The 13098-nt window shown below is 41.1% G+C and overlaps 1 protein-coding gene across 1 annotated transcript in view; it reads right to left on the bottom strand.

Moving 5' to 3' along the window:
* Nucleotides 1-12730, bottom strand: part of ryr2a (ryanodine receptor 2a (cardiac)) — a gene marked incomplete at both ends in the record, with an annotated part of 671945 nt that extends 659215 nt beyond the window's left edge. The window contains one exon of the mRNA XM_080049015.1: nucleotides 12683-12730. Within this exon, the coding sequence (XP_079905141.1) occupies nucleotides 12683-12730 (48 nt within the window). The remainder of the gene's footprint in view (nucleotides 1-12682) is intronic.
* Between the last annotated feature and the right edge of the window lie 368 nt (nucleotides 12731-13098).

The following is a 13098-nucleotide window of genomic DNA, read 5'->3' as shown; positions in this document are numbered from 1 at the left end:
AAAAGACATAAAGCCCATACATCCACATATAAACAAAGATAGTAGTGCAGAGGTAAGATAGTTAATGGGGAGGAAAAGCCAGGATGTACATATGGGTTTTGAGCCTTGATTTGAAGGCAGAAATGGAGGGGGAATCACATTTGTCAGGTGGCAGTTGGTTCCACAAGCACAGAGCAACTAGTGCAAAGTACATTTCTGAGAGTTGTGCCAGTGGCATGGCTGTATACGCTGGTCACCAAAAAGAAAGTGATCGTCTACAGTAGCTCAGAAGAGAGTGACATCTCCATTCCACTTAACGACACCACTGACAAGAGTTCAGATGGCCATAAGATGATGATGGTGACTTTGTCATTGTGAGCTTTGCAGGCAAAACCACCTAGATCTGCTAGGCCTTGTTTAAGAAAATTGACCTTCAATCTTTGTAAAATATTTACTTTATTTACTTTAAATCTTAAATAAGTAATTGTCTTATGGATTTGTCTTGCATTACAGTTTATGAGATATACATCATTGGCACAATTTACCCCATGGTATTCTCTCTTGTGGCACAACTTACACCACACCGGGGGCAAATTGTGCCGCAAGACTTTTTTTCCGAAAGCTATATTTCTTAAACAGTTTATTCCATATCCAAAGTTTTTATTGCCAGGGATGCACAACATCCTGAAATATATGTACATATTTGAGTTGGAGACATAACTGTCAAGGCCTCACTTTAAAATCACTTTGAGTAAAAAGTGGCACAACTTAGGCCACTCTCCCCTACTATTGAGAACCTGCTAATATTTATTTATTTATCTGTACAAAACCACTGTATGAGTTTCTGGCACGAGCCATCTGCATACAATCACCTTATTATCAAATTAGATAACAAAATTAGCTGAGATAACTTCTGCAGCAAAAAATTCAAAGTTCAGTTTATTAGCTCAATTTGTAACATTTAAACAAGACTGCTCAGTCTGTGTGAATCTCAGGACAGAGAAACAAGAGCAAATGATTCACTGAGGTTTGCATTTCATTCAAAACATTTTTAAACAGTAAACATAGTTAAGGTGGTGTTTTTTTATTAGTATAGGCTAATAGGCCTTCTGTGATGCGATAACCAATAATTCATTAATGTTATTATTAGTCTACTTGCTTGATTTCTTTTTAAATAGCCTACAGAGACACTTGGAGACACATGTGGACATTTATTTACTGCAAATCGCGGCCTTTTGCGCGGATATGACCATACACATCGCGCTTGCTAGCACTAAAATATATATATATATATTTTTTGGTCAGTTGGAAATCAAGGCAGCCCGCGCCCCCCCTGACAACTCATGGCGCCCCCCCCCCCCCCCCCAGGGGGGGCGCGCCCCACTATTTGAGAAGCACTGGGATAATGCTCCAATGAGTTTGTTTCATAATGGTTCGGATTAGAGAAGATGTATATGTGACTTAACATAGAGAGGTCATCAGAGAAGTGCATTCACAATAGTGTGTTGCCAATGTGTTATATGTTTCTCTCTTATACACCTATGAATGAAATATAAAGATATTAACCCATTAATAAACTATATTCATGTAGACATGCCTTGAAGTAAGAACAATGCTTAATGTCTTAAAGCTGGGGTGGAGGATTTGAATACCTCAACCGCTCCACTTGTTCTCTTTGGTCCCTCCCTGACACGCTCTACACCAACAAAGTCGTGCCAAAGTGAATGGACAGTCCCAACAGCCAATTAGAACAGAGAATCGGAGCCTCGCTCTGATTAGTCAAAGTGTCAGCTCATGTTAACTTTGACCAATCAGAAATCATATACTCCAGCTTTAAGTTTCAAATACCCCACACAACTTTAAACAATTTTTTTTTAGGCAATGCATATAGGGCTCAACATTGGCCGCGCCCTTTTTTAGAATCCCGGTTCCGGAAGTAAATTTCCGAATTTAAAACCTTTTACAACAAATATTTATTTATAATTCTTTATATCAAACGTTTTAACCACGGAACCAAGCCAACCAGCTACCAATTGTCACGAGTACCAATACACCTGACAATAAAACATTTTATTTGGCACAAAAAACAAAAATTAAGACGTCCCTCGCAAGCTCTCCTCGCGTATTACTTACTTTATCGGCTTCAAGCCCTATTTCTTGGCTAAAGACACATCGTTTTTCCCCCTCACAATCCTTTCTCACTTTACTGATACCTTCCGACCAGTTATAATGTCGAACAAATCCGGCAGAGGTAAAAACGCCAAGTCCGAGTCCCTGCTACATATGACCAAATTGTTGAATCTTAATCCTGTAAAAAATGTCAGTGATATAAAATCACTCTGATATTTATATGATAACTGTGAAATCCAAATTCGTAGTCTGGCTTCCATGGGAGTCGTCTCTGACACGTATGGTAGTTTACTGTGCCCCATTCTAATGAAGCTCATTCCCGAAGAGATAACATTAGACTTCAGCAAACAAGTAAAAGAGGATGATATCTGGAAAGTGGAGGAGCTGATGAACACAAGTAAGGAACGTGAAAAGGAAACGCAAGGCGCATGGGAAATGCGCACAAGACGACAACACAATGACAACGTCTACCCTTTATGCTGCGAATCAAATGGGCAGACAATATTGCTTTTTTTGTGAGAGAAATAATCACCAGTCTAAACACTGTCATGAAATGACTGTACCTGAAAAAAGAGAAAAGTTAAGAAAACAAGGAAGATGCTTTGTGTGTTTTGGAACGAGACATATTGCCAAGGATTGTCGCACTAAAGGTAACTCTTGTGAAAAATGTAATCGACGTCATCACCAAGCTGTGTGCTCCTATGATGGCCGTGAATTCAGAAAAGAAAATGAACCGGCAGATGCCTTGATGTCCATGTCTCCCAGTGAATCAAAGTGAGAATCAGTTCTACTGTGCTACTGTCTGGCTAGAAACTCCAGTTACAAGGCAACTCACCCTGTCTACTAGACGGAGGGAGTCAGCCAAGCTTTGTGCGTAAAGATATCTCCAGTGCGCTCAACCTCCCCAAAGTAGGTGAAGAGACTCTTAAGTTACACACATTTGGCTATAGTGTCCCACAAATATCACATGTAATAAAGTCAAATTAACACTGAGCAACATCAGAAATGGCCAAAGTGTACAGTTAGAAGTGTTAGAAATACCGAGAGTGTGCTCTTCCATTATGACAGTGGCGGGAGATGAAGTGCGCAGAGAACTGAAGCGCAAAGGCCTACAGCTGGCTGACACTTCAGTGAGCGGAATGGAGACGCAGGAGCTTAGAGTCCTTATCGGTGGCGACATGGACATATAAAGAAATGGACAGCGGATTGAAAACATTCTTCCGGGATTCATGAGAGCCTAGCCACGCCCTAGTAAAATAGTGGTTAACAAGTTCTAAACAAAGATTCCTCCAGCCATCTAAACCAAACTAGTGGGCTAGCGCTGTTTTGATAGCGTGTGTTACATCTGTATATGTCCATGGTGCTTAAGTTAACTATTAAATCAACCAAACAAATGTTCAAATGCTTAAGTTAACTTTTTAAAGTTTACTTATAAGACCAATATTGTAGCTGTGAACGCAATTGCCTTATCAGAATGAGTAAGAATTAGTTTTATTTTCCTGCCGTGAGGCCGGGCCGAAACCGAAACATTTGTTTGACTACGATTCTTTTCAACTGCCCGCGGAAACAAACGGCTAAACTGAAAGCCGTTGGGGCTAATAAAACGCTTGAGGTGGCGTTTTGAAATGAGAAAACTTAAATTTTATTAGTATATGGCCTAAAGATAAGTATGAGTCTATAATTGATATCCAGAAAAACTTTGCGGAGACACAATCTTGTTCACCGCTTGTAGTGTAGTGCTGGGGATATCTGCATCCGGGCCGCATGAAAATAAGCCCTTCCCACAGCCCATTGATACCAGGCTTGGTCACTGAGCACTGCTGGATTCCCGGAGAAGGCACAGTCCTGGGGGCCTGGGTGGCGATCACTACTGGAAAATTGTGACAGAAAGTGTGATTTGAATACGGAAAAGTTCCTGCCGCAGTTCAGACGTTTTGTGTCACGCGGAGGACTTTGTACCACAATATATTCGGGCAATGCCAAAACGTTTAAACGAGCCAACATGGAGTTGACAAATCAAATCAAATCAGTTTTATTTGTATAGCCCAATATCACAAATAGACATTTGCCTCACCCACACCAGCAGCGAAGAGCCTGTCCCTCTAACGCCATCCCATTTTCTGATTGGTCAGTGTCTTACAACGCTCCCAACCGCTGGCAACGTAACTGCAGTGCCCCCCCACATAGACCAACGTCAGTTAAACAAAAGGTGGAAATGCAGACAGCGCTTAATGAATACGTATTGGACCCGCTGGTAGAAGGAATATCTCCTGGAGCTACGATCTGCACATTGCTCATCTCCTGTAAAAAGATGCACAGAGTTAAAGCTCGCAGATGTTATCCTAGTGAATGAAGACAAACTGCCCAAACATCTTTGGAAAATGGGAAGAATCAAAGAAGTTTATATCGGAAGAGATGGAAAGATCTTTTCTTGTTATGCTACCTTCAAGGAACCTTATCAGAAGAACAGTACAATTACTGTATCCCCTTGAGCTGGATGTGTAATGAGAACCAGAAGAGTCTCATTGGCCGGGAGTCTGGTGCAGTTTTAAAGGTGCAAAAAAGAAGTGCAGGCTTTTAAATCCAGCAAACTCTAGTTTCGGCCGTGCGCTCCGCTCTGCCCCGCCCTCACCTGATAGTTTAGCTTACAGCTGGTTCCGAGTAGGGGGGGGGAGAGGTGTGTTTGCTGGGTGTTTTGAAAACCTTCTGGATACAGGTTTTTATACCCCACAGGGAGAGAATATTCATTATTTTCACATGTCCACCACACTTACACCCGAATTGATTATTTTTTTGTTGATAATTCATTGATGTCAGACCTAAAGTCATGTAGTTATGAAAGTATTGTGATCTCAGATCACGCTCCTCTGCTCCTTCAACTGGCTTTCTCTGACGTGGAGTATACAAGAAGGCAGTGGAGACTGGATCCATTGTTGCTCACAGATGAGAGTTTTCTTTCACACATCTACACACATATTTAAACTTTTTTGATTATAAATAAAACACCAGATGTGTCCAATGCAACAATTTGGGAAGCCCTGAAAGCCTATTTGAGAGGTGAAATTATATAATTTGCAGCATACAAAAATAAGTGTACAAAACAGAAACAAACTGAAATAGCTGATCAGATTCTGAACATAGACAGACAATATGCTAATTCACCTTCATGTGAACTTTACAAAGAACGTTTAAAACTTCAGACAGAATTCAACCTTCTTTCCTCTCGTCAAGTTGCTGACCAGTTGCTTAGGAGCAGAAGTACTTTTTATGAACATGGTGACAAGATTGGCAAACTTCTGGCCAATCAACTGTGCGGATTTAGATCGAAGCAACTCATCCCTGGAATTCGGACAGACAGTGGGTGTACAATATCAGATCAGAAATTGATAAACTAAAAGTTCAAAACATTCTATTCAAAGTTGTATAGTTCTGATTGTACAGTAGACGCAACGGTGATGGAAACCTTTTTTAGTTGCCTGAACATGCCTTCCCTTTCTCAGGACCTGAGATATAGCCTTGAGGCACCTATTACTCAGAAATACATTTTTGCAGCAATAACATCTATGCAATCAGGCAAATCTCCTGGTCCAGACGGACTTCCATCTGACTTTTTTAATAATTTTCAGCCGAATTATCGCCTTTTTTATGTTCAGTATTCTCAGACTCATTTGACTCAGGTAAACTCCCGCCTTCGTTCTACCAGGCCTGTATTTCCTTGTTGTTAAAAAAGGATAAAGATCCTCTAGATTGTGCATCATACCGACCAATTTCACTATTAAATACGGATGTGAAGATACTTGCTAAAATTCTCGCCCATAGATTGGAGGATGTTCTCCCCTCTATCATATCCCCCAAACTGGGTTTATAAAGGGACGCCATATAATACCCGCCGGCTAATGAACATTTTATATTCCCCCAGAAATATTGAATCAGAATGCCTCGCTTCTATGGATGCTGAAAAAGCATTTGATAGAGTAGAATGGAATTATTTGTTTTTCACCCTTGAAAAATTCGGTTTGGGTCCTGTTTTCACTTCTTGGGTTAAATTATTATATGTATGCCCTTCTGCCTCAGTATTAACAAACAGCTGTTACTCAAGTAGTTTTGATCTGCACCGTGGGACCCGGCAGGGTTGTCCTTTGAGCCCGCTCCTTTTTGCTATTGCAATCGAACCACTTGCAATTGCCATTCGCGGTAACAAACAGATTCAAGGGATATGGAGAGGAGGAATTGAACATAAGGTATCATTATACGCCGATGACTTACTTTTGTTTGTCGCCAAGCCAGCCACCTCTTTACCGGAGGCACTTTCTGTGTTGGAGGTCTTTAGTCAGTTTTCTGGCTATAAACTTAACTTGAGTAAGAGCGAACTCTTTCCGATTAACAAAGAAGCTCTCAAACTTGATTATACAGCTCTCCCACTCAAAGTGGTGACAGATCAGCTGAGTTACCTTGGGGTATGTTTTACCAGAAATGTTAAAAACCTATTTAAATCGAACTTCCTCAAATTATTAGATCAGGCGAAGCAAATATTATCGAAGTGGTCTCCTCTGGCATTCTCTCTCATAGGTAGAATAAATTCAATTAAAATGACATTACTCCCAAAGTTCCTATATCTATTCCAATGCCTCCCCATCTTTCTCCCCAAATCCTTTTTTCAGGCCCTTGACTCTTTAATGATAAATTATATTTGGAATGGTAAACATCCTCGGTTACGGAAAGCTTTTCTTCAAAGACCCAAACAAACAGGTGAAATGGCCCTCCCTAATTTCCAATACTATTACTGGACTGCTAATATCCGTTCTTTAGTGTATTGGGTGCATTTTCACCTTGACGACTCAGCCCCAGTCTGGGTAACAATGGAGTCCAGCGCTATTAGCCCATTGGTTGCGTTCCGAATCGCATACTCTTTCTTTTTTCTATTCTACATACTACATCCGACGATAAAAAGAATCTAGTTAGGATGCGGTAGGCATACTATTGGGACATACTTTTCTCTCTTATTTCATCATAACATTGCGCCTTGATCTTTCTTGCCTCTTGCTTTTATATCCGTCGCATCCCCGTTTGTTTTCATATGGAGGCTTCGTCGATGTTAAGTCACTTCACGTGCGCACTGGATTGTGGGTCAGAATCGCCCAAATAGGATGCACTTTTCAACACTAACAATCTTGGCCGCATGAAGTAGGACATCCGGGTACTTCTAACCATCCTAAATCTGGCCACAAGAATCGGGACATCCTAAATCTTTTTTCTACATACTAAATAGTAGAAAGTATGCGATTCGGAACGCAACCATTGTCTCTATCTGCTCTCTTAAGCGCCGCACCTCCACTCTCTTCGGCTATTCCCAACAGTAGCCCCGTGATTAAGCACTCCCTTCGAATTTGGACCCAATTTAGGAAGAATTTTGGAATGCAGAATTTTTCACTTTTCAGCCCAATTGCAGCTTATCATTTGTTTACTCCCTCGACAGTGGATGGTGCATTCAAGATCTGGCATAAAAAAGGCTTAAAATGCATCGGTGATTTATTTATTAATGATCTATTTGCTACTTTTTCTCAATTGACAAAACATTTTGGTATCGAAAAGACTAATTTTTTACGATTTCTGCAAATCAGGCATTTTACGCAGAAGTTAATTCCCCAATTCCCTCACAAACCGCCAGCCAATCATGTCGATTTGTTTCTTTCGGTAAACCCCACATTAAAAGGCTCAATTTCTGTGTTTTTCAACCTTATTTCGAAGTTGCATAGTCCCTCATTAGCAGCTATAAGAACCCTGTGGGAGCAGGACCTAGGTTCTGCCTTCACAGATCACATGTGGGATTTAGTCCTGGATCGGATACACTCTACCTCCATGTGCGCCCGACATGCTCTTGTGCAATTTAAAGTAGTACATCGTATCCACAAAAACTAAATTAGCTCGTATGTTCCCCGATGTAGACCCGACCTGTGATAGCTGTAAGAGCGCACCGGCATCACTCTTTCACATGTACTGGTTGTGTCCCACCTTGACTGAGTTCTGGACATCAGTTTTTCAAACAATTTCTGAAGTACTTCAGCATCAAATTGAGCCGAACCCTTACACTGCAATTTTTGGCATTGCTCCAAATCCGGGCTTGCCTAAAGTGAAGTTGAAGGTACTGGCCTTCACCTCATTACTTGCTCGTAGGGCTATCTTACTCAAGTGGAAAGATCCTGCTCCTCCTTCCCACTCACATTCACGACCAATTTGTTTATTCACTTAAAGTCGAGTCATAGTGGTCTATGACCAAGCAATAAAATAATAAAAAACACAAAAGTGTAAGGCTCCTTGACTCCTGCAACCACAACAGTCAACACTGTACAATGCAACTGCCCATCCAGCCAGCTCCATGATGAGACATAAATAAATCATGCCCCTAGATTTAATGCTAGCAAAAGACGTGCCCTATCAACACCATTTCAACGGTTTATTTTTATTATGACGTATTCATCTATTCAATTATTAAAAATATTTTTCACTAAGATGATGAATTTTTTCCACAATAAAAATATTTGAAATACAAATATTTTTCACTTATTTATTTGCATTTTCCTTGTTTTCAGTTCAATTAGGATATTTTTAAAGTCCAAAGTCATGGTGTTAATAGAAACAACCTTGTTAAAAGTTAAATAAATTCATGATTTTCTTAAATCAATGAATAACTGTCTTAATAATCGTGATTACACAATGTCAATCAAAAAATTCATGATTACGATTTTTTCATTATCGAGCAGCCCTACCTTCTTGCAATTTCCATGGTTTGGATCAATGATAAACAATTACATTATTAATCAGTTAATATCTACAGGTTGTTTATTGTGATTTCATCAGAGTCAGTGAGCTTCATGGTAACGCAGTGATTGTGTGACAGGCTGACTGAAATGCTCTTTAGCTGGACAGAAATTCCCCTCTCCAAACCCCATACCCTTCTTAAAATACACAAACTTTTTGCCTTTATTGTTGCACATAAAAGTCGGTCCCGATAGCATGCCTACTGCATCCTAACTAGATTATTTTTATCGTCGGATGTAGTATGTATAATAGAAAAAAGAAAGAGTATGCGATTCGGAACGCAGGGATAAGGAACGCCCGTCGAAATTCACTTTTTCAATTTCCGGGATTTATTTACGTAGATCAATCCGGATTTTCCATGTATGGTAATGCTGCAACGTGCTCAGGCACGCTCCTGCCATGACCCCACCTGTCTGCTCAAATCTGCCCGCGCGCTGCTAAAAGTCTTCCGGAAGGTAACCAATCACAACGGAGTGGGGTTGGCAGGAGGGGGGCGAGCCTAATTTTTCCTCTGATAATCATAAATTACCTTTAACAGCAAACGAGACCATCAGTGCAAAGAAATCAGTTTTTATATAGTTTTTATTACTGTATTTGGTCTGGTCGCACACCCAGTACGATTTTCGGCTTGCGCATGCAGGCTCTATGGTCACATATCCGTATTGGTCGCAGATTTCAGTGTAGCGCAGGAACGCGATTTGAGTAACAAATCCCTCCATGTGAGGGAAGGGGAGCGGGAGCCTTGTTTGAGACACAGGGCTGAACCATGAAAGAAAAAAAGAAAATTCAATGAAGAAAAGCTAAAAGGGAGAGTGATAGACGGGCGGGAGGAGGGCGTTGCCAAGCAACGTGTACACAATTTTACGGGAGTGAACTAGACTGCAGTGTTTACTCCTAAATGAATGAGAGGTACTAAAACAAAGTTTACTTTGCTTCAACATCATCAGACGACCATTATTCATCTGAAATAGTCAGTATTTACAACAACATAAACACATTACCTCATCGTGATCCATACTAACTGCCGTCTCTTGTTCATCCTGTGAGGACACGGAATCTTTCAGCTCTGTGAGAGTGGTTAGGTGACACAGCATCAACTCATTGCAATCAGGTGTGTGTAGCACTGACTGGCATTAGTTGATGCTGTGTCAACCACTCTCACGGAGCCGAAAAGAGTCCATGCCCTCACACTTTCAACACACGGACATTAGGGCTGGGCGATATGGACCAAATCTTATATCACCATATAGGTAATTTTATATCACGATATGGATATATATCACAATATAGTATTTTTCCTTAAAATTCAATGGATTACAATAACCGTACTGAACTTTAATCACATTAGATTATTTTCATCTTTTGCGTGGAACTTAAATTTCCATACAAAATACCACACCAGTCTGGCTTTAGTCAGTCAGTGCAAAATAAAAATTACAGCATCAACCAAAGAGCCTACATTTTCCAATTGATAGTAGCCTATATCAAAATAATTAAAGACTTGAATTTTCCTGCAGTATTTGCTCATCTTCATTTAAAAAAGCTGTCAACATTAACTACTGAGCAAATATCTGGTAATACTCCAGCTTCAACACAAATAATATTTTCAAGTTACATAAAAGCAGCCTTGCTGGCTGTCTCCAACAATAACAGCACGGGGGTGAAGCCCCGAGTAGGCTAAAGATGTCATTATTAGCCAGCTAGCTCACGAGAGCTAACCCATGTAGTTTGCGGCTTAAAACAAGCCAACTCTGCGTCACGGCAACAGCACGCTGAAGCAGCAAGCAAGTTTCCTTTGCCCGATGACATTTTTGACCGTTAAAACCAGCTGCTCTGCCACCGTGACACGGAGTTGGTTTGTTAACTGTAGTGACAGCGCACCGAGCTAGACAGCTAGAGCAACAGATGAGGCTTCTTCTGTTGCGGGTAGAGAAGCTGTATTGCAGCCCAGAACTCTGCTGCAGAGCCCCCGTGTGGCGCGGCGGTGTAACTGCAGTGTAACTGTAGGGACTCGGAGGGACAGCTGCCTCCCGCTCCATCTATGCTCCCGCCACATGAACTTTTTTTCTCCGCGATATAAACGGTATGGCCAAATCTCTCCCGGTAGACACTTTCATATCGTCCACGATATGATATCGTCATATCGCCCAGCCCTAACGGACATGCACTATATTGCGTCCTAATCATTTGACACTTGCATGGCCGGCACACGCTAGAAAACAGCTTTACGACAGCTGGCTTTGTAAAAATACTACCACTTTTGTCCAAAGGGGTCGCCAACTGCCAAAGTTCCTTGTAGCCACTTAAATGTTTACCATAATATGAATAGCCATAACACTAGATTTACTGTTAATGTCCATAGTGTTGTAGGCCTACCTACTCTAAGGACTTGCTCATCCCAAAAAACTCATTTATAGAGCCATATCAAACTGGAATATCCTGTTAGTTTAATATAAAACATCCTTCAAAACTAATATGAAGAGGCATCTATTGTCATGCCGTTATTGGCATTCTACATGGTAACTGTAGACTTTTTGTATAATGCTGACAATGTTTACAATATTCCTATTTTTTTTATAATTGTTTTTTTTCTTCTATAAAATTTTCTGTGCGAACAGGTTTGCTTGTATTTATGGGTTATGTGTAGGAATGTTATGTTTACATTCCGTTGTGAGTGTTTACATGCATGTGTATGTTGTAGGCCTATATGTAGTAAGAGTATAGTAGGCTATATTGATGTGATTTCATTTCACCTATTATTGTAATGAAATGTATATCATGTCATGTGTAGGAAGTGCTGTATGTAGCTTACTACTGTGGCATCAGATAATGGGGATATTTTTAATAAACAATAAACTATCTCCCTGAATGTGGCATTTATAGCGACCCCACATTCAAAACCGTTTTTCAGTGGAATATAGTTTCTTCTTGTTCCAAGGATTTGCTACAATCAAGTCAAGAGCATATTTAACAGCACTGCAGTAACCTTCATTTTTATTGTCAAAATACTGATGCTGACTATTTCAAACATTGCACTAGCAACAATGGATCTCAGCTCTGGCAGAAACATGCTATAAACATGACAATTACACATTCCTCCATACATTGTTTTTCGTTATGTGGCCGGTGTAGGTCCGCCCCCCTCCAACGAAAAATGAATAACTCAGGTGCAATGAATTCACGTGTGAATATTGATGCGTGACTTTCATAAAGCATCATCTCCTCATGATGTCCAAAACAAGCAGATTTGACTTTATTTTGTGGATAACATGATGAGCACACGCACACTGTGTGGGGTAGCCTACCATGCATGGCATTGCTTTAGCTCAAGTAAAGGCAAGCAAATGCAGAGGCTTTTGCACCGCACTGCGCCCAACACACACCACCCGCGACTACACAGTCGGCATGCAGTCAAACTCCTCTTTATGAGACATTGACAGCGTCACGTAATAACGGGCTTTCTCTGTCCGTCTGTCAAGCTGTCTGTCCTCTTTTCAACCCTCTCCCATATTTTCAGTGCTCTGTCAGCGTGATGCCGTCTTCCTGACCAATGACTATTATGTAGAGGAGCGGTCATCCTTAATGCGGTAAACTCCCTGCCCCACACACACACACACACACACACACACACACACACACACACACACACACACACACACACACACACACACACACACACACACACACACACACAGTAACAGCCCAGATCAGCGCCAACACTACGGTTTTTGAAAGCAATGTAAATCTGACTTACAGTTCGCAGGAACTGGATTTCATCTTCGCCTTCCCCTCCTTCAGCCATGGTTAGCTTTCACACCGAGACGCTTGTGCTGTGTCTGCGTAAGGAGAACAGGATGGATGGGTGTGTGTATGTGTGAGAAAGAGAATGAGAGAGAGAGCGAGAGAGAGAGAAAGAGAGAGAGAGAGAGAGACCATGTACAGTAGAACTCGTTTCTCATTGGATGGCGAACACTTACCGAGGGAGAAGCTACACAGGTGTGAGCCTTTCCAGCAGGGGTTGTAGCCTATTCAGTGGTTTGTACACTGAGCATGGTCAGCTAGTGGCACGGACCAGTCAGCGACTGCTCACCGGTCTCACTTTCTCTTCATCTCTGTACATGGCTGTAATGGCAATGCTTTTTAACAAAGAGATCCATTGACTCAGAATGT

Source organism: Ammodytes marinus (genome assembly GCF_949987685.1).
Source record: "Ammodytes marinus genome assembly, chromosome: 20".
In the NCBI taxonomy this organism is placed as follows: domain Eukaryota; kingdom Metazoa; phylum Chordata; class Actinopteri; order Uranoscopiformes; family Ammodytidae; genus Ammodytes; species Ammodytes marinus.
The sequence above is the reverse complement of the archived record's forward strand: the minus strand, read 5'-3'. Positions and strand labels throughout refer to the sequence as shown.